At 36.5% G+C, this 24501-nt stretch overlaps 1 protein-coding gene across 19 annotated transcripts in view; it reads right to left on the bottom strand.

Moving 5' to 3' along the window:
* The window catches only part of KLF12 (KLF transcription factor 12), a 653112-nt gene that overhangs the window by 166402 nt on the left and 462209 nt on the right, over nt 1-24501 (bottom strand). For 18 of the 19 annotated variants that reach the window (XM_078347015.1, XM_078347211.1, XM_078347076.1 and 15 more), the window contains one exon: nt 1395-1941. In XM_078347015.1, coding sequence (XP_078203141.1) covers nt 1395-1941 — 547 coding nt within the window. Of the gene's footprint in view, nt 1-1394; nt 1942-19817; nt 23063-24501 lie in introns of those variants that run through there. The other variant, XM_078347548.1, reaches the window with a different exon arrangement.

The raw sequence follows: 24501 nt of genomic DNA, 5'->3' as shown, positions 1-24501 counted from the left end.
CTAGCTCCTGGCCCAATAGAGAACAAAAGAAAGAAATTATCAGGTAAGCAAGGAGTGTCTGCATCTCAGGTTTGCAGTCTAAAATGCCTGTATGCTCTGAATCATCACATTTTAACTTGGTTGAACTGGGAAGGTGAAATTTATTTCATGTGTGGTGAAAAAACTCACTGAAGATAAAACAATACCTTGCTAATGATGAATGCTCAATTTTGTAATTCATATCTGCAAAAATTGCTGTAAGTTCACAATCAAATGTTACTTCTATGTATTTATTCCCACCTTATACAAAAACCAAAACAACCACATCTACTAGCATTTTATGAGAAGGCAATGTTTTATGCACTCATCGATCATATTTTAATTACAGGCCTCAGTAGTAATACGGTGTCAAAGCAAAAAGTAATACAACATAAATCTTAATCCATCATTATTTCTAGGCTCTGAAGAAAAAATACATACCTATGTGTTTACTTTAAAAGGGAATGAGTCACTGATTATGGGCATTTTACATTTCTATTGAGGGGTAGCTTGTTTTTTAGATTCATAGGTAGTAAAGAAAGAAAAGACATCATGATGCTATTACAATTCATTCTAGTAAAATCTGGGGAAAAAAACTTAGAAGTAGAAAATAACTTCATGATCAGCTACATATCTGTCAAATTTAATTAAATATCTAGTAATTATTACACATAGTCAAGTGGCAAAGTATCTTGCTGCTTTCTAGACCCTAGAAGGGAATATTAATATTGCATCTTGAAATATTTCCAGTATATTGAGTCATCCTGTTCCTTAAAATGACTGAGCCTTATAATAAGTTAATAACACAAGCTACATGATACTATTACAGTCAAACCCCTGATTTTAGAATTATTTAATGGCAACTTAATTTATAGGTTACCCAAAAGTGAATGATTAGATTCCAGGCATTGCCAACTTCACAACATTTTATGTTATTACCACCTAAATAAATCCCAACTGAACAACTCAACAAAGAAATATCCTGATTTACCTAAAAAATTTATACTTTATAATCTATAATCTATACCTCATAAGCAATTATGTTAACCATAGATTGCCCTTTCCAACTGAGCACTTAAAGATGGTCATTTAAAAGCAAGTATTATTTTGCAAACTTAGATATCTGAATTCTGACCTTATGTGACCTATGGTAAATAAAAATACACTAAGCAAAACTGGCACACAGTTACATAAAGATAGAGTGAGTTCCCACTAAACTGTGCTCTCCTTGAAAACTGAACAGCTAGTGTCTCTGTGTTGCTCTACACAGAACTTCTTTAGATGTAGGGTTTGCATACAATGCAAAAATGTTCAATGCAAAAAATGAAGTCACCTCTAGTGCTGAAATCAATCAAGGCTTTGTCTATGTCTCTTACCTTTGCCATGGCCTCTCCCATCCTCCAAAAGCGGCACGACAATAGTGTTGTTCACATTTCCAGGTGACCTTACAGCTGTGTAGACAACAGGCACCGACTGTACCACCACGGGGATGCGGTGAACATGACTCAGTTTGTTAGATTGTAAATTCATGGGACTTGAAGGCGGTACAGGATGGATAATGTGCAAAAACTGCTGGCCTCCAACACCAGATGCAGAGGCAACAAGGGGCCCTGGAGTTAATACTGTTGACGAAGATGACGCTGAAGATACTGATGTGATAACGGTTGGGGATGAGGCTAGACGACTAGAAGACGATGAGGAGGTTGAAGTTGAAGAAGGTGAGGAGGCAGACGCTGTCATGGAAACTGGGGAGGATGAAACGGCAGTAGGGGACGTCCTGGCTTTGTTTATTGACAAGTCCACAGGCTCAGTTTGTGTTTGGAAGTGATCTACTGATAATGAGTCCTCCGGGGGCTCCCCTTTCACATTATTTAGCAACAGGGGAACGGCTTCCATATCGGGATAGTTGTGGACGTTTGGAGACTGTGGGGAGAAAAATGGAACATATATTTATGTTTGTTTATCACACATTTTATTGATGCATGGCTTACCACTTGAATGTTTATTAACTTTTCTCTTATTTTTATGGGATTTATTCATTCTCCAAATATCTGAAGGATTGCTCAGTGACAGTCACTGTGATTAAAACTGAGGGCACAAAAGTACAAGACAGAAGTCAAGGCCTCTACCACAAAGACATTTTCATTCTATTGTGACAGACCATTATTAAAATACTATGAAATCAGTGCTCAATGGGGGAGAAAAGAGGCCACAGGAATCTCTAGGACTCTGAGCCTTACTCAACACTATCACAATACGGAAACAGACCACCTGGCAACAAGAGTGGGAAAACCCACTATGACATTTCTATGTTCACACTTGGTGCAAGAGATACCATACCATATTCAGAATATTCTGCACATGAAAAAAAGGGCATAAAGTTCTTCACCCTCCAGTACCTGATCACTAATTTATTGAATGGAAGCCATTTTTAATAATTAGCTAATTCATAATGTATGACAAAATTTTTCTCAAAATAACATACACAACTACAAGTGACATTTTAGGAAATAAGAAAAACATATTCTGAAATTTTAATTTGTCTATGAATTTTCATTTAATTTGAAATAATGATAATATTGTTAAAGTTCACTTGCATCCTTTTAAGTTTTAATGAGCAAAATTTGGTGATAACAGACCCCAAGATTTGTGATCAGCATGTTATTATTTGGCATGAATATAACTTTACATATATGTATACACACACACACACACACACACACACTCATTCACTAATTTAACAAACGTTTATTAAATGTCTGCGTACAAGTCCCCAAATGGCATAAGAGTATTATTGGCAGTGCCGGTCTAGCCTAAAAAGACAGAATTAGACTATACTGATTATTTTGGTTATATCTGTTTGACCAGGTTAACATAGACATTATTTTTCTATTACATGAGGAACAAAAATTTTTTTTTACTTTTTTTTATTTTTTCTTTTAAAGATGGGGTTTCACCATGATGGCTAGGCTGGTCTTGAACTCCTGACCTCAGGTGATCCACCCACCTCAGCCTCCCAAAGTGCTAGGATTACAGGCGTGAGCCACCACGCCCGGCTCCAAAAACTTTTTTTCACTTTTTCAGAATAATACCTAAAATGATATTAAATCGGTTCATTTTGTTTCTCATTTAAGAAAAGGTTCTGGTTTGCTATTCCCCCTAAAACTTCAGCATACATTAAAAATAAACAAAATATGCTTCTTAAAGCCTTTTTAAAATAGCATATAAATTACAGTTCCATTCAAAACAGAAAATAGACAGGAGTACAAGGGCATTTCACTCGGCAACTGAGAAAAGAAAAAATACCTCAAGAAAAAATACTTAAGTAATGGTACAAGATCAGCTAAAATGGGAAATGGGTTGATGTTTACATACTTTTTTCCTTTTTCTTAGCTGACATGGTTGCTTACCTACAAAAACATATGAATTAGAAAAAAAGTGAATCATCTAAAATATCTACTATATGAAATTCTAAATGAGAAGATTTTCAGTTTATGTGCTAACATTGAGATATAATTTTTTTTCTCTTCTCGAAGACATTTAAAAAGCAAATAAAAGAGGTGTGGGTCGAATAGGAGCAGCTAATAAAAGAGAAAGCTGAATAGAACAGCTCCGGTCTGCAGATCCCAGTGAGATCAACACAGAGGGTGGGTGATTTCTGCATTTCCAACTGAGGTACCTGGCCCATCTCACTGGGACTGGTTAGAGAGTGGGTGCAGCCCACGGAGGGGGGACCAAAGCAGGGTGGGGTGTTGCCTCACCCAGGAAGCGCAAGAGATCGGGGAACTCCCTCCCCTAGCCAAGGGAAGCAGTGAGGGACGGTTCTGTGAGGAAGATTGCATTCTGGCCCTATGCTTTTCCCATGATATTTGCAACCTGCAGACCAGGAGATTCCCTTGGGTGCCTACACCAGCAGGGCCCTGGATTTCGAGCACAAAACTGGCCAGCCATTTGGGCAGACACCAAGCTAGCTGCAGGAGTTTTGTTTTCATAACCCAGTGTCACCTGGAACAACAGTGAGACAGAATTGTAAAAGGGGGCTGAAGCCAGGGAGCCAAGTTCTAGTTCAGTGGATCCCACCCCTATGGAGCCCAGCAAGGTAACATCCACTGGCTTGAAATTCTCGCTTCCAGAACAGCAGTCTGAAGTCAACCTGGGAGCTCAAGCTTGGAGTGGGGAGAGGTGTCCGCCATTACTGAGGCCAATGTAAACAAAGTCTTCGGGAAGTTCAAACTGGGTAGAGCCCACCACAGCTCGGCAAAGCTGCTGTAACCAGATTGGCTCTCTAGATTTTTCCTCTCTGGACAGAGCATCTCTGAAAAAAAAAAAAAAAAAGGCAGCAGCCACAGTGAGGGGCTTACAGATAAAACTCCCATCTCCCTGGGACAGGGCATCAGGGGAAAGAAATAACTATGGACACAATTTCAGTAGACTTAAATGTCCCTGCTTGCTGACTCTGAAGAGAGCAGTGGATCTCCCAGGACAATGCTTGAGCTCTGCTAAGGGACAGACTGTCTCCTTAAGTGGGTCCCTGACCCGCATGCCTCCTGACTGGGAGACACCTTCCAGTAGAGGTCAACAGACATCTCATACAAGTGAGCTTCAGCTGTCATCTGGTGGATGCCCCTCTGGGATGATGCTTCCAGAGGAAGAAACAGGTAGCAATCTTTGCTGTTCTGCAGACTCTGCTGGTGTTACCCAGGCAAACAGGGTCTGGAGTGGACCTCCAGCAAACTCCAGCAGACCTGCAGCAGAAGGACCTGACTGTTAGAAGGAAAACTAACAAACAGGAATAGCATCAACATCAAGAAAGAGGACATCCACTCAGAGATGCCATCTGAAGGTCACCAACATCAAAGACCAAAGGCAGATAAATCCACAAAGATGAGGAAAAACTAGTGCAAAAAGGTTGAAAATTCCAAAAACCAGAATGTCTCTTCTCCTCCAAAGGATCACACTTCCTCGTCAGCAAGGGAATAAAACACGACAGAGAATGAGTTTGACAAATTGACAGAAGTAGGCTTCAGAAGGTGGATAATAACAAAGTCCTCCAAGCTAAAGAAGCATGTTCTAGCCCAAAGCAAGGAAGGTAAGAAGCTTGAAAAAAGGTTAGAGGAATTGCTAACTAGAATAACCATTTTAGAGAAGAACTTAAATGATCTGATGGAGCCAAAAAACACAGCATGAGAACTTCAGGAAGCATACACAAATATCAATATGTGAATCAATCAAGTGGAAGAAAGGATATCAGAGACTGAAGATCAACTTAATGAAATAAAGCATGAAGGCAAGATTAGAGAAACAGGAATGAAAAGGAATGAACAAATATAAGACTCTGTGAAATGACCTAATCTACGTTTGATTAGTGTACCCGAAAGTGACGGGGAGAATGGAACCAAGTTGGAAAACACTCTTCAGAATATTATCCAGGAGAACTTCCCCAACCTAGCAAGACAGGCCAACATCCAAATTCAGGAAATACAGAGAACACCACAAAGATAGTCCTAGAGAAGAACAACTCCAAGACACAAAATCATCAGATTTGCCAAGGTTGAAATGAAGGAAAAAATGTTAAGGGCAGTCAGACAGAAAGGTTGAGTTACCCACAGAAATTTCAGCAGTTCTCTCTGCAGAAACCCTACAAGCCAACAGAGTGGGTGAGGGGGGCAATATTTAAAATTCTTAAAGAAAAGAATTTTCAATCAAGAATTTCATATCCAGCCAACCTAAGCTTCATAAGCAAAGGAGAAATAAAATACCTGACTTCAAAGTATACTACAAAGCTACGGTAACCAAAACAGCATAGAACTGGTACCAAAACAGATATATGGACCAACAGAACAGAACAGAGGCCTCAGAAATAATGCCACACATCTACAACCATCTGATCTTTGACAAACCTGACAAAAACAAACAATGGGGGAAAGGATTCTGTATTTAATAAATGGTGTTGGGAAAACTGGCTAGCCATATGCAGAAAACTGAAACTGGACCCCTTTTTTACACCTTATATAGAAATTAACTCAAGATGGATTCAAGACTTAAATGTAAGATCTAAAACCATAAAAACCCTAAAGAAAACCTAGGTAATACCATTCAGGACATAGACATGGGCAAAGACTGCATGACTAAAACACCAAAAGCAATGGCAAGAAAAGCCAAAATTGACAAATGGGATCTAATTAAACTAAAGAGCTTCAGTACAGCAAAAGAAACTATCATCAGAGTAAACAGGCAACTGACAGAATGGGAGAAAATTTTTGCAATCTATCCATCTGACAAATGGCTAATACCCAGAATCTACAAAGAACTTAAACAAGTTTACAAGAAAAAAAGCAAAAAAAACCATCAAAAAGTGGGTGAAGGATATGAACAGATATTTCTCAAAAAGAAGACATTTATGCGGCCAAGAAACATATGAAAGAAAGCTCATCATCACTGGTCATTAGAGAAATGCAAATCAAAACCACAATGAGATACCATCTCGAGTTAGAATGGTGATCATTAAAATGTCAGGAAACAAAAGATGCTGGAGAGGATGTGGAGAAGTAGGAACATTTTTACACTGTGGGTGGGAGTGTAAATTAGTTCAACCATTGAGGAAGACAGGGTGGAGATTCCTCAAGAATCTAGAAAAAGAAATACCATTTGACCCAGCAATCCGATTACTGAGTATATATACAAAGGACTACAAATCATTCTACTATAAAGAAACATGCATACACATGTTCACTGCAGCACTATTCACAATAGCAAAGATTTGGAACCAACCCAAATGCCCATCAATGACAGACTGGATAAAGAAAATGTGGCACATACACACCATGGAATACTATGTAGCCATAAAAAAGGATGAATTCATGTCCTTTGCAGGAACATGGACGAAGCTGGAAACCATCACTCTCAGCAAATTAACACAGAAACAGAAAACCAAACACCGCATGTTCTTACTCTTAAGTGGTTGTTGAACAATGAGAACACATGGAAACAGGGAGGGGAACGTCATACACTGGGGCCTGTCGGGAGGATTGGGGGCTAGGGGAGGGATAATCTGCATTAGGAGAGACACTTAATGTAGATGATGGGTGCAGCAAACCATGGCATATTAATACTCATGTAACAAACCTACACGTTCTGCACATGTATCTCAGAAATTAAAAGAATAATAAAAAAAAGGAAAGCAAGTTGCAGAAGAACAAATACAGTATGAATCCATTTGCATAAAAAGGGATATATGAATGCACATAAATGACCCAAAAAACAGATGCATGCATACACAACTGTCCAAAAAATGTTTCAGTGATTCTTCTGCAGACTTCAGAGGCAGAGAAGCCTTCCCATCTTTGAGACAATGTGTATTTGAAACTGATCAAGTTTTCCTTTTTGCTCTCCCTGCTGTGAAGTTCACAATTAAATCTGTAATTTCACTTTAATAACAGAAGGCTCCACTGAAACCAGTGGTTCTCAACCTTGGCTGCAAGTTATAATCACTTAGCTTTTTAAAATCCCAATGCCCAGGCCACAGCCCATACTAAGTCAGAATCACTGAGGGCTAGGACATAGATACCCATTTTAAAAGATCCCCAAGTGATTCCAATGTGCAGTTGCAGTAAGAATCACTTCTCCAGACTGTATATCTGCATGCTGACTTTCCCTTGTTCAGAACTAAAAATCACTTTATTTACATTTTCCTTGAATCTGATTTTTACTTAGTGTAAGTTTTCAATTTGATGTTGTGCATTTTTGTAAATTGCTTCAAGTCCTCTCTGAAATGAGGTCTGATGTAGACAAAAATTGTAAACCTGTATTTAAACCACACACACACACAAAAGAAAAAACAAACACCATAAATTGGACTACATTTATAAAAAGCTATTGTCATTATCTACTCTTGTAACTATAACAGTATTTCAATTTCAGCATTATCATTTTATTTCTTTGTAGAAAAATATAAAATGTTTCTTATTAGTATATTATACCCACATAGAAATTCTGTGACTAGGCTGCTTTCATAAAAGACACCGACTAGTTTGCCATTAAAAAATAAAAAATATCAGTAAGCACATATTATTAAGCACCACTGGTTTGACATTAACTATACTCTAGATAAGTTTTTCTCCCTTTACCGTATTAACACATCAAAATTCTTGTTTTGGAAATAGCGATTATTTCCAACACAAATTTTTCTCCTAACTATCTACTTAGACACAACATTCCTACATAAATTTACAAACTAAAAAGGAAGAGTACATCAATGCAGAAACATTCCATAATGTAAACGAAAGATGACTTTAGTAGACAAACAATACAGGAGGAGGAGCTGATAAATGTGCAGCTTATCTGTAAAGAGACTGCTTGTGAGACACCAAGTTTCACTGAGCTTTGCAAACTGCTTAGACTTCTCTAAATTATGAATAGAAGTCTACCTTTTATGGGTATCTTCTTAATCCCTTACTGAGGAAAATCTTTACCTCTTAAGATGTTTCATAACAACATCTTGTTATAAACAACAAGGTTATAGATAATGAATAATATTAACTTTCATAAGAAACCTGTGAAGCCAAATATTAACAACCCCTACATACTTTCAGACACTTGAGAATTACATGGCTTTCGCATGAGCTCAAGCCAGAATAGAGCAAAGGCTCACAAAAATAAGGAAGAATAAACCAAACCTTGGGACCAAAAACACCTTATTTAGAACCTTCTACAAATTACACATGAATCTGTAAACATCACAGAGATAGATGCAGGTTCCTTTTTCATATGCAGCAGTTGAAATGCAGCTAGCACATTAAAAAATAACGCTTCAGCAGTATAAAGAGGACAAAATCCTTCTTGTACAATTCATCTGTTTACAGTTTTGACACAGCAGCATACCCTGACAGCTGACACTAATCTCTTAAACAATGATCATGGGGCAGGTAAAGTCATCCATAATTCCAGCTTGAGATTACACAGACATTATATATGCATTTGTAAAGCCAGAAGTACTGCAAAAACATGATCTCAAACAGCTATGGCACATACTTTTGTTTCTCCTTTTAGGGAAGAAAAAAGACCCAAAAGTCTCAGTCCTGAAATCATCATTAGAAATTCATTTCTTTACTTTTAGGAAATGGAAAATCAAAAGCCTTTGTTCTGTGGCACATCCCTATCATCCCAGCTACTCAGAAAGCTGGGGAAAGGGAATCGCTTGAACCCAGGAGGTGAGCCAAGATTGCACCACTGCACTCCAGCTTGGGCAATAGAGCAAGACTCCATCTCAAAAAAAAAAAAGGGAGGGAAGTGGTATTGGTTCTGAAATTTGCACCTGTAAATGTGTAGTTGTCTTGACAGGATGGGAGCACTACAAATAGCGACAGGGGGAACGAAGGCCAAGGAGATACGAAGGAAAAAAATCCCAAATGGAAAATACAATAGTGAAAAATTAAATGAAAGAATTACACATATTAGAGAAAGTGAGAGGAGATACTACATCTGACCACCCAGGAAATGGCCTCAAAGGGAATAAGAACACTGAAAAGAGGAGAAACAACGAAGAAAGGTCCTAAGTTTTAAGCATGAGGAAGAGACACTTCTGCAAAAGGGACAAAGAATTCCATACTAAAATTTTTCCCTTGTTTACTAAGTCCTCAGTTCTTGATTCATTAATGAATTCACATGGCAGTGCCAACTAAATGGGGTTTCTTGGTTTGTTTTTAGATAAAAGCCCATCACAATCTTTGCCTGGGAGTGGTGACAATAGCTAATTTTTGCTGTTGATATCCCTGGTATGAAAGATAGAACACTTACTGCACTCAAACTCTCATGCTAAAACCCTGCTTCTAACAACAGGAAAACTGCATAAGAACACTGGATTTATGTCAAAGAGGAGAGTAATTTCATTTTCCAGAAGATCACATAATATCCCTTGAAAAGGCCCACTGTAAAACATACATTTTTATAATACATATTAAATAATTGCATAAATACATACAAAAGGCCACAAAAATAAATGCAACAATATACTTCATTAAAAACAATGTGTGTGAAAACCTAAAGGTAAATATAAGAAGGATTATACTGTCACATTGTCTTTTCTCCAAAACTCTCAAAGCCAGTTTTACTCACTTTAAGCCACTCAATAAAATATTACATATAACATTCTAATGAACACGTTTTTTTGAGTGATCTGGAATTACATTTGAGGTTTTCTAATCAGATAATGTTTTTCCTGAATAAACATCTTAAAATGTAATTTCAGCTTTAGGCATTTTGTTGAATGAATGTCAAATGAATCTAAAACCTCCTACTTGTTAGTTCTCAGAGTACTAGATATGTTTCTTATGATTATCTATTGCTATCAGCTGAATCTTATTATGGTCTGTCTGTGAACAAAAAGCATTTCAAATGATGGTCATATATTGTAATACCCTGGAATTTAAAAAGAAAAAAATATGTCTGGAGAATACTCCGTCTTTGGAAACTCCTACAGGGATTCTTATGTGTAGCCAGAATTGAGGAGGAATGCATATTATTCTACTAAATTCAAGATTCACATACTCTTTCCTATTTAGTAACACTAAGGATGTTTAGAGATGGGGCTGACATACATGGGCATGCACAGTTACACACAGGATGGTTCCAGCTCTCCATTTAGTCATCTGTCATTTAAACATATTATGCTACATTTTACTTTTACAAATGTTTGAGAAATAATTTTATACAATTAAAAAAAATTTTAAAGTGACTTGCCTAACATTACATAGCTCATGACTTAACTGTCACAAGAATCTTTGTTTTGTAGACTGTTGTGTGATATTATACAAAGAAAATTTGATTTGGACACAAAAGACTTGGATTCATCACCAATCCTTGTTGCTTATTAGCTGTGCAGTCTGGGTATCATCACTAAAATTCTCTAGGTCTTAGTTCATCCATCTATAAAAGTGTGATGTTAATTCCAAACTCATACAACTGTTGTGAGGATTGGGTTAATAGCATTAAGTGCTTTTAAGTAATACTGAGAAAGGAGAGACAAGCAAATGAGCAGAACTTCCTCTGGTTAGAACTAAAAATTCCAAAGGGAACTTAATCTATTACTAAAACGATCTCAGGAGGAACCTGACTCACTGACTGTAGCATAAGATATATTCTGACACAGAATCGCATAAATACAGTCATTGCGGAGGAATAGTATTTACTGAACCAAATAAATACATGTTACAAAAGGAGGTGAACAAGTCATCTTTAGGGATCTCTTACGATTATTTAAAAACAATTTTCTCTTAAATATAGATAGCTATGTCATTTGCACTTTTTCTACACTTTCTAGTTGAACTAGATTGGCCCACAGGAAGATCATGTTACAGTTGATGGAATACATTTTAACTGACTAGCCTGACTTCTAATTCCACAGTATAAATAACTTGCATCAATCCACACTTCAGTGTGCATCCATTATGACAATAATATAACAAATAGATTCAAATAATTGTTTGGGGATGTTGGTCATTCTTTAGCAGTCTTATTATGAGATGAAATAGGAGCATATGTGTTTCTTGTGTCTCAGTAGAAAATTAATTTTAACAAAATTAATTTTGTTAAAATTGATTTAACAAAAATTTACATAAATTTCACTGTGTGGCTTAGTGATTAGTTGAACATGTACCTTTTATGGGAGGTGCTTAAGGACGTTTATGTTAAAAAGGAATTAAATTAATTCTATGACTCCACATCCTTTGAGCTTTTAAGTTACATTGCATTATTTTAGGTAAAGAGCCAAATTCCTTTGGAACACGAAGTGCACAGTAGGTACATGCCTTAGTTTTGGTGCCTGGATTTCCCTCAGTAAAGACAATTTTTTATTAGTAGTAAATAAAATGGTTTTAAGAGACAAGCACTATTCGTAAAACAAGCATCCTGCCACTCTGGCTATTTTTGCTACAAGTATAAAAGTCACCACACATCCATTTTTGAATGGAGCATGCATTTCACTTTCCTCTATTCTTCTGTATTACTAAAAAGAGAGGCCTATTTTTCAATATTTGTCTTGCAGGAGCCCCGATGGTCATAATTTACCTCGCTTTCAGCCCAGTGATTCTTCTTCTTTACTCTACATGTTCAAGGGCAAACTCTTAAACATAAATGCGGTAAAAGTGTGAATTTATAAAACTGACAAAGAAAAAAGTAAATCAAAGTATACTAAAGAAAGAGAAATCGAACCTCCTCTAAAAGTACAGCTGAGAGAGTAAAAGGAAAAATGTAGAAATATCCTACACTGATAACCTGGAATTTGGTTTGAATGAGTTATCTACTGGATTTAAGGGGAAGATATTTGAATAAATATTTAATTCAACTGCCTTATATCAAATATGTCAATTGTCAGTTTAAGAAATGACTGATTCTAGCCAGGTGCAGTGGCTAATGCCTGTAATCCCAGCACTTTAGGAGGCCAAGGTAGGTGAATCACCTGAGGTCAGGAGTTTGAGACCAGCCTGGCCAACATGGTGAAACCCCATCTCCACTAAAAAGACAAAAATTAGCTGGGTGTGGTGCCACACACCTGTAATCCCAGCTACTCCAGAGGCTGAGGCAGGAGAATTGCTTGAACCCAGGAGGTGGAGGCTGCAGTGAGCTGAGATCTTGCCACTGTACTCCAGCTTGGCCAACAAAGTCCATCTCAAAACTGAAAACAAAATAAAATAATGAAAGAAGAAACGATTGATTCCTTAAGAAAATTCAAAGTTTATGCATAACATAATGTGCTCTTAGTGATTTTAATTTATGCTTTTATGCTTTTAACATTTGAATTGAAAATGCTAACCTTTAAAATGGGTTTAATACGCACATTTAAATTTACCCTAAAGTTCTGTTACTTCCTAATAGTTTTATTTTTTCCTGACCTATTTCCCAGGGCTTTCATAAATCATATTATTTACCTGAAGAAAATCAGGATTTATGTGTACAGACTGCTACTCTGAAACCCTGTTTTGGCCCATGTGTATTATGAGGTTAAGTTGGTGTGAGTGAGTAAGGAGGAAAGACAGAATTTTGTTATGTATTTTAAAAATTGATAAGCAGGCCAGGTGCAGCTGTGGCCGGCAGATCACCTAAGGTCAGAAGTTTGAGACCAGCCTGACCAACATGGTGAAACTTGTCTCTACTGAAAAAATACAAAAATTAACAAGGTGGGGTGGTGGGCACAGGCTGAGGCAGGAGAATAGCTTGACACTGGGAGGCGGAGATTGCAGTGAGCTGAGATGGTGCCACTGCACTCTAGCCTGGGTGACAGAGTGAGACCCTGTCTAAAAACCAAACAAAAAATCAGTAAGCAGACATTCCCAATGATTGAAAAGGCAAACAAACATTTTTAAACAGGAACATAAATGTGTTCTAGATAAATACACAAATATAGCAAATAAATGATATTTTCTTTTACCATATATCTTAATTAGGAGAATATTCATCACACTTGCTAGCTGGGAAGGAATATGGTGCTCAAGATGTTTTGAATTTTAAACCACTTAAATTCTACTTATATGGTCAGAAGTAGAAGCAGTATCACCATAACAAAGGTCAGAAAAGGAAGTTTAAGAAGTTGGATTAATTCCTATTATCTTACAATTGCTTTTAAGTAGAATTTCATAAAGCACACAAAAATGTCTTAAAAATAAAGAGTTTTTATAGGGTTATCTTTTCCTCATGATTAGAATTTTGTTCTTTTGGTTTTAAATTAATGTTATTATTCATTGGATTATTTATAATATGAATTAAAATTTCACTATACACACCAGAAAAATCTGTTGTATAGACTTTTAAGGGATAAAAGGTTCATTTAAATCTTTATCCTAAATCATAATTGCACTCCAGTGCCTGAGGCAAATGTTCTGTGCTAGTTACATATTTTTAAATATGCAATAATGTTTACCATCCTCAAACAGACTAATCTCTGCTACCAGAGGGGTTCTGCTTTTGAGTCTATAAAATGTTCACCATAAACTGTTATATCAAATTTCAGAGAACCAAAAGTTGACCTCAGAGTGGCTATGACAGTCAAATGATACACTTGGAAACTCTCACAGGATAAGCATGTAAAGCAAAACTAACCTTTTTATGTAAACAAAAGTATTTTATGTAAACAATGGCTTTGCTTTTTGGACAACACTGAGGTTCCCTTGGGAGTATCTATGGGGGACTGGTTCCAGGATCCCTCCACCAGGGATACCAAAACTATAGATGCTCGTCCATGATATAAAATGGCACAGTATTTGCATACAGCCTACACAAATCTCCCCAATAACTTTAAATTATCTCCAGATTACTCATAATATCTAACACCATGTAAACAGTTATCATTTCTATTTTTTTTTATTATCTCTCCAGTCCTGGAACTTTCTACCCAGTTGGTTGAATCTGCAGATGTGAAACCCAGGGACACTGAGGGACAACTGTATATACCCGACTTCTAATAGAAAACACTTTTAGAGACAGCTAAACCACTAGGCCAAGGCAAGGCTAACGGTGAAGCTGAGAGAAATCTCTTTCCCTACCTTTCCTGGAAGCAGAGGCAGCTGCAATGGGAAAGTGTCACAAGTAGAAACGCCAGAGTTTTGAAAGGCCCCAGAACCTTTTCATGAGCAGTAGATTTACCCATTTTTCAAACTTTGTTTTAGAATCCCAGGGCATATGTGCTGGTTTGTTATATGGGTACATTATGTGGCACTGAGTTTTGTGGTACAATTGATCCCATTACCAGGTAGTGAGCACAGTATACAAACAGGCAGTTTTCCAGTCCTTGGTTCCCACCCCCGACAGTACCCAGAGTCTAATGTTGCCATCTTTATGCTCACGTGTACTCAATGTTTAGCTCCCACTTATAGGTCAGAACACGTGATATTTGGTTTTCTGTTTCTGTATTGGTTCTCTTAGGATAATGACCTCCAACTTCATCCATGTTGCTAGAAAGGCCATGATTTTGTTTTTCTTGTGTGTGGCTGCATAGCATTCCATGGTGTATGTATACCACATTTCCTTTATCCAGTCCACCACTGCTGAGCATCTTGGTTGATTCCATGTCTTTGTTAATGGGAATAGCGCTGCAATGAATACGTGGGTGCATGTGTCTTTTTGAAAGAATGATTTATATTCCTTTGAGTATATACCAGTAATGGGATTGCTGGGTCGAATGGTAGTCCAGCTTTTACTTGAGAAATCTCCAAACTGCTCTCCATAGTGCTTGGACTAATTTACATTCCCACCAAGAGTATATAAGCATCTCACTTTCTCTGGAGTCTCTCCAAAATATGTTACTTTTTTAATTTACTTAACAAAAGCCATTCTGATTGGTGTGACATGGCATCTCATCATGATTTTGATTGAGCAGTGGATTTAATTCCATCTCAACTCATTGTTAAATTAGTAAAACACCTTCACATAAGCCGACACTTAAGCCTTGGCTTTTGTCTTCCAGGGAAAGGAGTACAGAGTCACACAGCTGTTTCTGAGGATTCCAGAGGATGACATCATCTAAAGTTGTTGTAATGGGCCCTTTTTGGACTACAACTGTCACTAGGCACATACAGGTGTATGCAATAAATGCATTTAAGTGGAGAACACATCGTACAAATGAAGCCCCCATTGCCTACCTGTCAAGACAGCAGCATGAGCAAAATGGTAAAAGAGCCAAGCTGGAGCCTTAGAGATGAAGGCAGGCACAGGGAGGCAGAAAGGACAGCTGATGTTCCCGAGAAGGTGCCATGCCCACCAGCCACAGCTTCTGCTAATCAGGTGTGAGTTACAGTGACACGAAGACCCTCAGCTCTATGTTCCTCTTGGGTGGGATGCTTATACATCAGAAATAAGAATTTTAAAATATGGTCATAGTAATGCTGACAAGGATTTAGGAAAACTGCCACCTATATTATGCTACAAAATGGAAGGGAAGCATTTTAAGGAATCCTGTTGAACTGTCTCAAAAGTAAATACCTTAAAACTAATACTTTTAACAAACTGGGAACTGCTATCCTCCTCTCTCTTCCTCCCACCCTCCCTCTTCCACACACACCCCCAGCCACCCATTCACCTACACACTCACCTCTTTAGCAGGAGGGAGTAACCCTATATTCAGAAACATTCAACATCTATTCCTAACTATTCAACATTAAAAAAGCAAAATAATGCTTGGAAATGGTATCCTCAAGCAAATACTCTTTCAACCAGACCAAACAAAAAAGGGCCTGGAGCAGTGGCTCATGCCTGTAATCTCAACAATTTGGGAGGCCGAGGTGGGCAGATTTCTTGAGCTCAGGAGTTCAAGCCCAGCCTGGTCAACATGGTGAAACCCTGTCTCTGCTAAAAATACAAAAACTAGCTGAGCGTGGTGGCATGCGCCTGTAATCCCAGCTACTCCAGAGGCTGAGGCATGAGAATCCTTTGAACCCGGGAGGTGGAGGTTGCAGTGAGCAGAGATCACACCACCACACTCTAACCTGGGCGAGAGAGTCAGACCCTGTCTGAAAAAATAACATAAAATAAAATAAATATTAAAAAAAAGGAGTCAAGGAAAGTTAAGGCAGATTTAGTCATGATTCCCATGGAATGATCTCACAATTTCAAGTGCTGGAACACCAGAAGCAGCTTTCTAAAGACAGCCTTTATGTTTGAAAGATTACATATATAGCAACCATTTCAATTTCATGCAAATAAGTACTTTAGATTGTTTTGAGAGAACATCCCAGGGGCAACATCATCACTTAAATAGCACTGTATCTAAAGCAAACTGGACAAGAATCAAGATGACGTGTTCCAGAAAACTTTGTTAGATGACTGAAAAGGGGGCTGGTGAGGACACAGACACGGATGTTGAAATTACATGAAGATACTGAATGAAATAACAACATAAAATTTGAGAGTCTGGAGTGACTCAATATGTTAACATTTATATATTTTTATATGAAATGTGAGGGGGTTTGCTTACCTAATTTAATACGTTAAAATATTAATACTCTTAAGATGAAATTATCTACACATTTATACATTCTAGTTGGTTACAAACACTTCTTGGGGAAATAGGGCTAACTTACTTCAGGGACTTAAATTGTGACATAGACAGCAATTTTGGATTTTGAGAAAGATGCCTATCAGGATGCTTAACTTTGCTTTATTTTGGGGAGTAAAAATTAGAAACCAAAACATAGACGTAAAAACAATCAAGTTTGAAAGAAGGATTTTAACCTCAGCTGTTCACTGCAATCTTTATGATACATTTTAAAGGTGAAAAGAACAGAGACGTATGGGAGTAGGTATGGCGTAGACGCCAACGGTTTACAAAGCATCACATCTAAATCTGATCATCAGACAAGTTTGAGAAACAATATTCAATGGCAGGAAACCTTTGATATAATGTTAAGTGAAAAAATGTCAGTATACAAAACCATATAAAAAGCATGAGCTTAATTTTGTCCCCCCCAAAGCATTCTTATTTAGACATGAAAATCATACACGGGAAAAAACGTTCCGGAATGTCAACAATGGTTTTTCCATGAAGTGAATTTGTGAGAGAACGACATTTTCTTTTTAAAATTTTTCCTTTATTTTCTACAGCAAATCTTTGCTACTTTTAAAATTTAAAAAGTCATATTTTTAGAAAGAAAAATATTTTGAGAAAGAAATCTAAAAGAGGAGCAGAGCTTTTTAAAATCTGGTTTTCATAGTTCTAGATCCTCGTGAACAATAATGTCATTAGAAGAAAATATTCTATATTGTTAAAAGCTCTATTTCTTAAGTGCGTTACTAGTATCAGTTTTAGATTTGTGGCATGATTATTCCATAAAATTAACACATCCACTTACAATTTGAATTAACTAAGGAAAACAGCAAAATATAACTAATAACTGAAGGTATGTGATTCTAGTTTCCCCAGTGGATTAAAACAACAGTGTTCCTTGGAAATACCAACCTGTGGCTTTACTGAACAATTCACTGGGAGAACAATTTCATGTTTGAGAAATTATCATAAACAATTACCTATCAGCATCTGGGTACTACAAGGCCTTTTCTGTTTTTGATGTAAAGCTTTCCATCAGTAAGTATTTAGAGATCACTGCTATGTGATCAACACAACACTGTGATAAATCTGAGGATGCTACGAAAGGATTTTCCACCCTTGCTCTGATAAAAGCATTTTTCCCCTTAAAGATTTAATGAGATTTCCATCACTTTTAAAAAGTGAACTACATCTGAAAAACATGAAAAGGAAAAGCAATGTGGAAAGTTTCAACCCTATATTCTATAAAAATGGAGGGTATTAAGAACAAATTTGAGAAAAACAAAACTGTGCTCTTTAAATCAATGTCTTCAGAATGCATAAACTAAAAGTGTAAATGTTCAAATAAGTGTTATAAACACCGTGAAATCAATTTTAACTGATCTTTTTAAAATGCAGAAAGAAGAAATATTTACTATTAATATTTACTACAACATTAGTAAAATTTTCCTCTCTAGTTTTACAAGTGAAGAAATATGGTCTCACAGAAGTTGAAAATATTGCCCACAGCCACAAGGTAACATGGACCTGTAATCTAAACCTAAGGGTAATTCCTAAGATTAAATTCACTTCCCCATGCTGCCTGTATCAGCCCCGGAAGAGAAAGAGAAAGACCTCCTGTCTTTAATGGTGAAATTTTCTCATGGAGTTCATGTGCAATTAGTACTTGGAAATACCAACTGCAAAGAATATAAAATAATGGGCACTGCTAGGATAGTTGTTTGTAAGCTGCAACCCTCTTCCCCAATATACCTCGAATATAACAAATTTAATGGCATGATGCAGATGTCAGTTACCAACATCACAATGTCTGTTTATTAATTAGATCCTGTTTGTTCTCAAATCAGGCTTTAGAAAAACAAGGGCAATGAAAACCACCCCGAATTTGGGAATAGCATGCTGCATTTTGTGTAGTGGTCATGCTGTATGGGATATATGTTTGAAAGAAATAAGAAAAGACGGCAAGATTAAAAAAAAAAAAAAAAAAGCAAAAACCTCATTAGATTTGAAAACAAGTACAATAAGCATTGTAAGCAGAAAAATCAGCTCACCATAAACGTAATTTCTGTTCTTCCTTTTCTTTCAAGCTAAAGACTCAGAAATTTTAACAAAAATGTTTTATTTTTGACCAACGATGAGCGATCCCTGATAAAACCAATATAATAAAATGTAACTTTTGCAAATAGGACAATAAGTGAGAAGAAATGCAGTGTGGTTTTGTAAAAAGGATCCATGCCTGAGTTCCAGTCTGGGTTGTATTTTATATGATCAGTTCGCTCATTGCCTCTTTTCAATTTCTAATTGAAAATGATGTTGATTATGCTTTTGCACAGTTCAGGTGTCTGTTATCTCCTCCAGCCATACCAGATTCCACCTGTTCTAAATTAGATGCCACTCTTCCTTGGTTCCAAAGCATTCTGAGCTTTGTGCTTCTTTGTCTTATGAGGCCATGGGACCACTGAAGATACCACTTTTATCTTGTTATTTTGTAGACAAGCACCTATCACAGTCCCCAGTACAAAGTAAGCACTTAATTAAAGCTCGTTAGTAATGCTCCAGTTGCTCTCTAAAGGCCTTATTGGGTCTCAGGTTGAATACATCTATGCGCCAGGTGCAGTGGCTCATGCTTGTAATGACAGCACTTTAGGAGGCCAGGACCGAAGGATTGCTTGAGCTCAGGAGTTTGAGATCAACCCTGAGAGACTTTGTCTCTACGAAAAAAAATAAATAAATAAAAATAAAAATAAATAAGTTGGGCGGTGGCACACACCTGTGGTCTTAGCCATGCCAAAGGCTGAGGCAGAAGTATCACTTGAACCCAGAAAATTGAGACTGCACTGAGCTATGGCTGCATCGCTGCATTCCAGCCTGGGTGACAGAGTGAAAAGAATCTATGAATTAATTAGCCCATGTCTAAAACTTAAATGGTAAAAACATTAACTTGTTATAACATATATAAAAATTAAAGTTGAAGGTTTCCATTGGCTCATTCTTTTGTTAGAAAAGAATTTAAATTTATCAATTGATATTTAATTCCTCCCACCACAGAACTTTAAATGACTAGTTTCCATGTATTACAAGATGATTTTTTTTAAAAACACAAGATGAAAGACATACTTCCAACGGGCTTAAAACCAAATGTATGAGCCATATTTTGTATTTTTGCTAATTTGAAATACATTTCCTTTTTTATAACTAGAAAACTTATAATTAGCATCTCTCAATATGTCACAGTAATAGGAAGTTAAAAAATAACATTCTCTCTGGTTCCGAAAATAAGTCTTAATGTCTAACAATTTTTTCAAAGTTAGGATTCTACATTTTTTCTGTCAATCAGGGTGTAATACATGGCATGTAATACAGTGCATGAAGGTTATAAATGTATAATTAGGCACAATGATAAATGCATGCACCCCATTCTTGTTAATTTTCCATTCCATGGTAAATAAAAACTGCTAACTCTAATCCTTTCAGTGTGGGGATGACCTGTACCAGCAACCCACAAACTCTGAAGCTGCTTTCTGAACAGTGAACTCTACGCCTGCTTTCTCCTCCCCGTGGCTTATCTTGCTCAGCTCTTGCATGTGCATTCTAGTCCTCTATAACTTTTGCTGTGGCATTGTTATTTGGCATTCTTATTTACCCTCAGGGAGTAGTTATTAACCACAGGTAGTTTGTCCCCCAGGGGACACTGAGCAACATCTGAAGACACTTTTGATTGTCACATCTGAGGATGTAGTACCAAGACAGTTCCCAGGACAAAGACAAAAGATCAAGAGTGTTGAAGCATAAAGAAACCCTGAATGAAGCCATCATCTTTTTCCTACTATTTTTTCCCCCTAACATCTTATATTTCCCTCTTTTATTTATGTATAGAATTCTTAATTTTTTCCTTCTCTAACTCTTCCATTCATGTTAATCATATATATATATCTACAGAGTCTAAACATATATATGTGCATCTGTGGGTTTGTGAATATAGCTTAGGTATAGTCACAATATGCTGGTGGGCATGTGTGTATTCTTGTGACATCTTAGCATGTAGTGCACTTAAAAATCATGGAAGGAGTGTGTGTGAAAGAATACATACAAAAATTAACTCGAAGTATTTATTACAAATGTGTTATATACAAATGTGTGTATCTATGTGTTCCTAGCCCTTCGCTTTATAAGTATTAATTGTACAGTTTTGATATATTTGCTTAACTGTATAAATAGAAGAGTGCAGATACATTTGTTTGTGTTGTTATTGTTTTTATTTTTTTACATCGAAGGGAGTTGAGGTTGAGTTAAAAACCTTAACACATAAATGCGGTTGACGATCCGATCCCTAAATCCATGAAGCATCTGTCTTTCCAGTAAGGATTCTGGATATCAGCCCATGTGATGCTACTGCTAGCTAAATCTAGGCCCCAAACTTAAATTACTTTCACAACATATAAAGGGGAAAAGGCATGTCTATCTAAAAATTATAAACATGCTTTAAAGTATATTGTTTATTCCTCACAATATCTCAATATAAAAAACTATTATGAATCACATTTTACAGATAGGAAACAGATGTGGAGAGGTTAAAAAATGTGCCATTGGTTCTAAGGCATTACATGAAATGTCAAAACACAATCTTGAGTGATTTCTGGCAATAAAATCCAAGGCCTCAACTATTAATGCAATACTAACTCCCACATCCGAATCTCTGATGTATGCCTATAGCAGATCAGGAAAGACTGAAATCACTGTAAACAATTCTGTAAAACATTTGGCTCTTATTTTGTGCAATTTTAAGATGACTATAGTGTTTCACAAAGAAGAAAGAGTCAAAAGTTAAGTAAAAACTTTCACAGACTTCAAAAACATATCTTAGCAGAATTATTTTTTCTTTTAGTGGTTTTCCTTAGAAAGCTCTAAGAAAACAACAACTGTACATTATTCAATTATTTATTACTGAATAAATAAGAAAAAGAAAAGAGTCACACACATTAATCACTTCTTTGATCCAACTAGAAGTTTGGTTCCCGTGAGATAAAGTTACTCTGTGTTTCTTATTTTAAATAATTCCTATGATAAAATCCCAAATTAATTATTAAGTAAATTAGCAGACTCACATTTATGTGATTCATTTTCTTAGCATCAGAACTTTGAGTTGAAGATAGCCAACGTTCAATTATCTACTCATAGACAGGATCACAGTACAAGTAATCCCAAGTGACAGATAATCCAAAAAGGCATGTAGTTGGGTTTAAAATTCATTATATGATTCTAGCAGATTTACCACTATAATTACATTTATAAGACTCATCAAAATGCATTTATATAATTCATTTATATAAATTCATTTGTATTTCCTAAACACATGCCAACTGAGAGAGGCTCTCAGAAATATGCTGGATGAAGAAAGGAGGTTGATTTGCTGTTAGCAATTTTTCCTGTGAATAACTGACAAGAAGTCATGGGGACAGTGAAACTAAATTTCATATTTATTAAGAGTCTTATTTGATACATGAGAGATTATATTACTGCAGTATGGTAGAGGTGTTTTGGCCTGGGCTGTGGATTCCAACAGACAGGTTTGTAGGATCCTTCTGCTCTTGTTCTGGGACCATAAGCAAGTTTCTTATCTTTCTAAACTTCAGTTGTTTACTTATAACAGTACTAATATTAGCACTCCCTACAGATTAAGGGAGTTCTAAAAATCAAATTATTAAATGCACATTGCTTGACACAAAATAGTTAAACTTAGTTGTGGTTATTTTTTATTGTAGCTATTATTTTATCTATTTTATTGTAGTGCTAAAACTAGAACATCTGATAGTTTGTATCATTTTGCCTCCCATAAAATAATACCACCTGGGCCGGGCGCGGTGGCTCAAGCCTGTAATCCCAGCACTTTGGGAGGCCGAGGCGGGTGGATCACAATGTCAAGAGATTGAGACCATCCAGGTCAACATGGTGAAACCCTGTCTCTACTAAAAATACAAAAAATTAGCTGCGCATGGTGGCGCGTGCCTGTAATCCCAGCTACTCAGGAGGCTGAGGCAGGAGAATTGCCTGAGCCCAGGAGGCGGAGGTTGCGGTGAGCCGAGATTGTGCCATTGCACTCCAGCCTGGGTAACAAGAGCGAAAAAACTCCGTCTCAAAATAATAATAATAATAATAATGCCACCTTTGATTATTCAATAAATTACATAGTATACTGGAGGGTCAAATATTAGATTATGTTCATAGTCTAGTGCAGAAGACAGTTGGACATACTTGTAACTATCAAAACTAACTGGGAAATACAAGAGATGTGCAGTTTTCTAGTTTTAAGCTTCTGCGGCCATATATATTCAGAAATTCAAACATTTGTAGGATTTTTAGAAGGTAACAACACACTGCCAGGAGGGCTTGGGGCAGAACCAGATACTCTGACGCATTAATATTTCTTCAGTAAAACATATGAATATTTACCCTGAGTGCTGTAAAGACGAGAAATACTTGTATGTCAGTTTAGTACAGCTTTTAATTCTAAATAAGTGATTTTTCAGAATTTTAAAGGATTTTAGATTATAGATAAGAAGTTGTGGAAATGGATTAAATAGAATGATACACCTAATCTCAATTCTACAGTTTTCCATTAAAAATATACTACATATCACACCATTATAGGGTAAGATAACCGGGGAATTAAAAATTCCTCTTGGTTTACATAAAATGGCCCTGAAGAATTTCTAGCAAATGGAATTTTAAAAAGCAATTCAAGTTTAAGTAATTACTCCCTAATTTTTAAAAGGGTATGGCAGATTTCCTGATTTGTAAAAAGTGACATAAAGATAGCATTACCATTTTATACTTGGTTTCCATTAGGAATTAATTTCTTTTATAGTTGTAATTTACCAGTGAGTGGGATTAAATTATTAGATTTAAGGTTTTAACAAACTATTAAATTCCTCAATTCTGATCAGTAGATGAAGCAAAACATAAGCAATATGATTGGAAATAGAGCTGAGCCCCCCGGGGAAAAAATACTGGTCTATACCTATTATTTTCCCACAGACACACAACAATTATATCAGATTGTGAATAATCCCCAATATGAAGTAGAAAAGAATCTGATGCATTTTTATAAAAGACTGAAGGAAACAGTTTATATCATTCACTGACAGGAGTAAGAAAACATTACCAACTATAAATCCAAAATATTCAATCCAAAGGATTTTAAATTACAAAGGAGTGTAAAAGTTAATCTACCTGCCTGGGTAAAATTTGCTAAAAATTCTGTTCAACAGAAGCATCAATCAACACAAGATTCGTCATTCAGAAAGTGCTAAATTTTCAGGAATCTCCGAGATGAGAAGATCAGAGTGGAATGAAGAAATATATATGCGATAAAAGTGGTACATAAAAGACCATAAAAATAAGTATTTTGAAGAGGACTGAATGTTGTCAACTTTGAATAAGATTAGAGTGATAGT

This window comes from Callithrix jacchus, chromosome 1 (assembly GCF_049354715.1).
Source record: "Callithrix jacchus isolate 240 chromosome 1, calJac240_pri, whole genome shotgun sequence".
NCBI lineage: Eukaryota > Metazoa > Chordata > Mammalia > Primates > Cebidae > Callithrix > Callithrix jacchus.
This window is presented reverse-complemented; position numbering and strand designations above follow the sequence as displayed.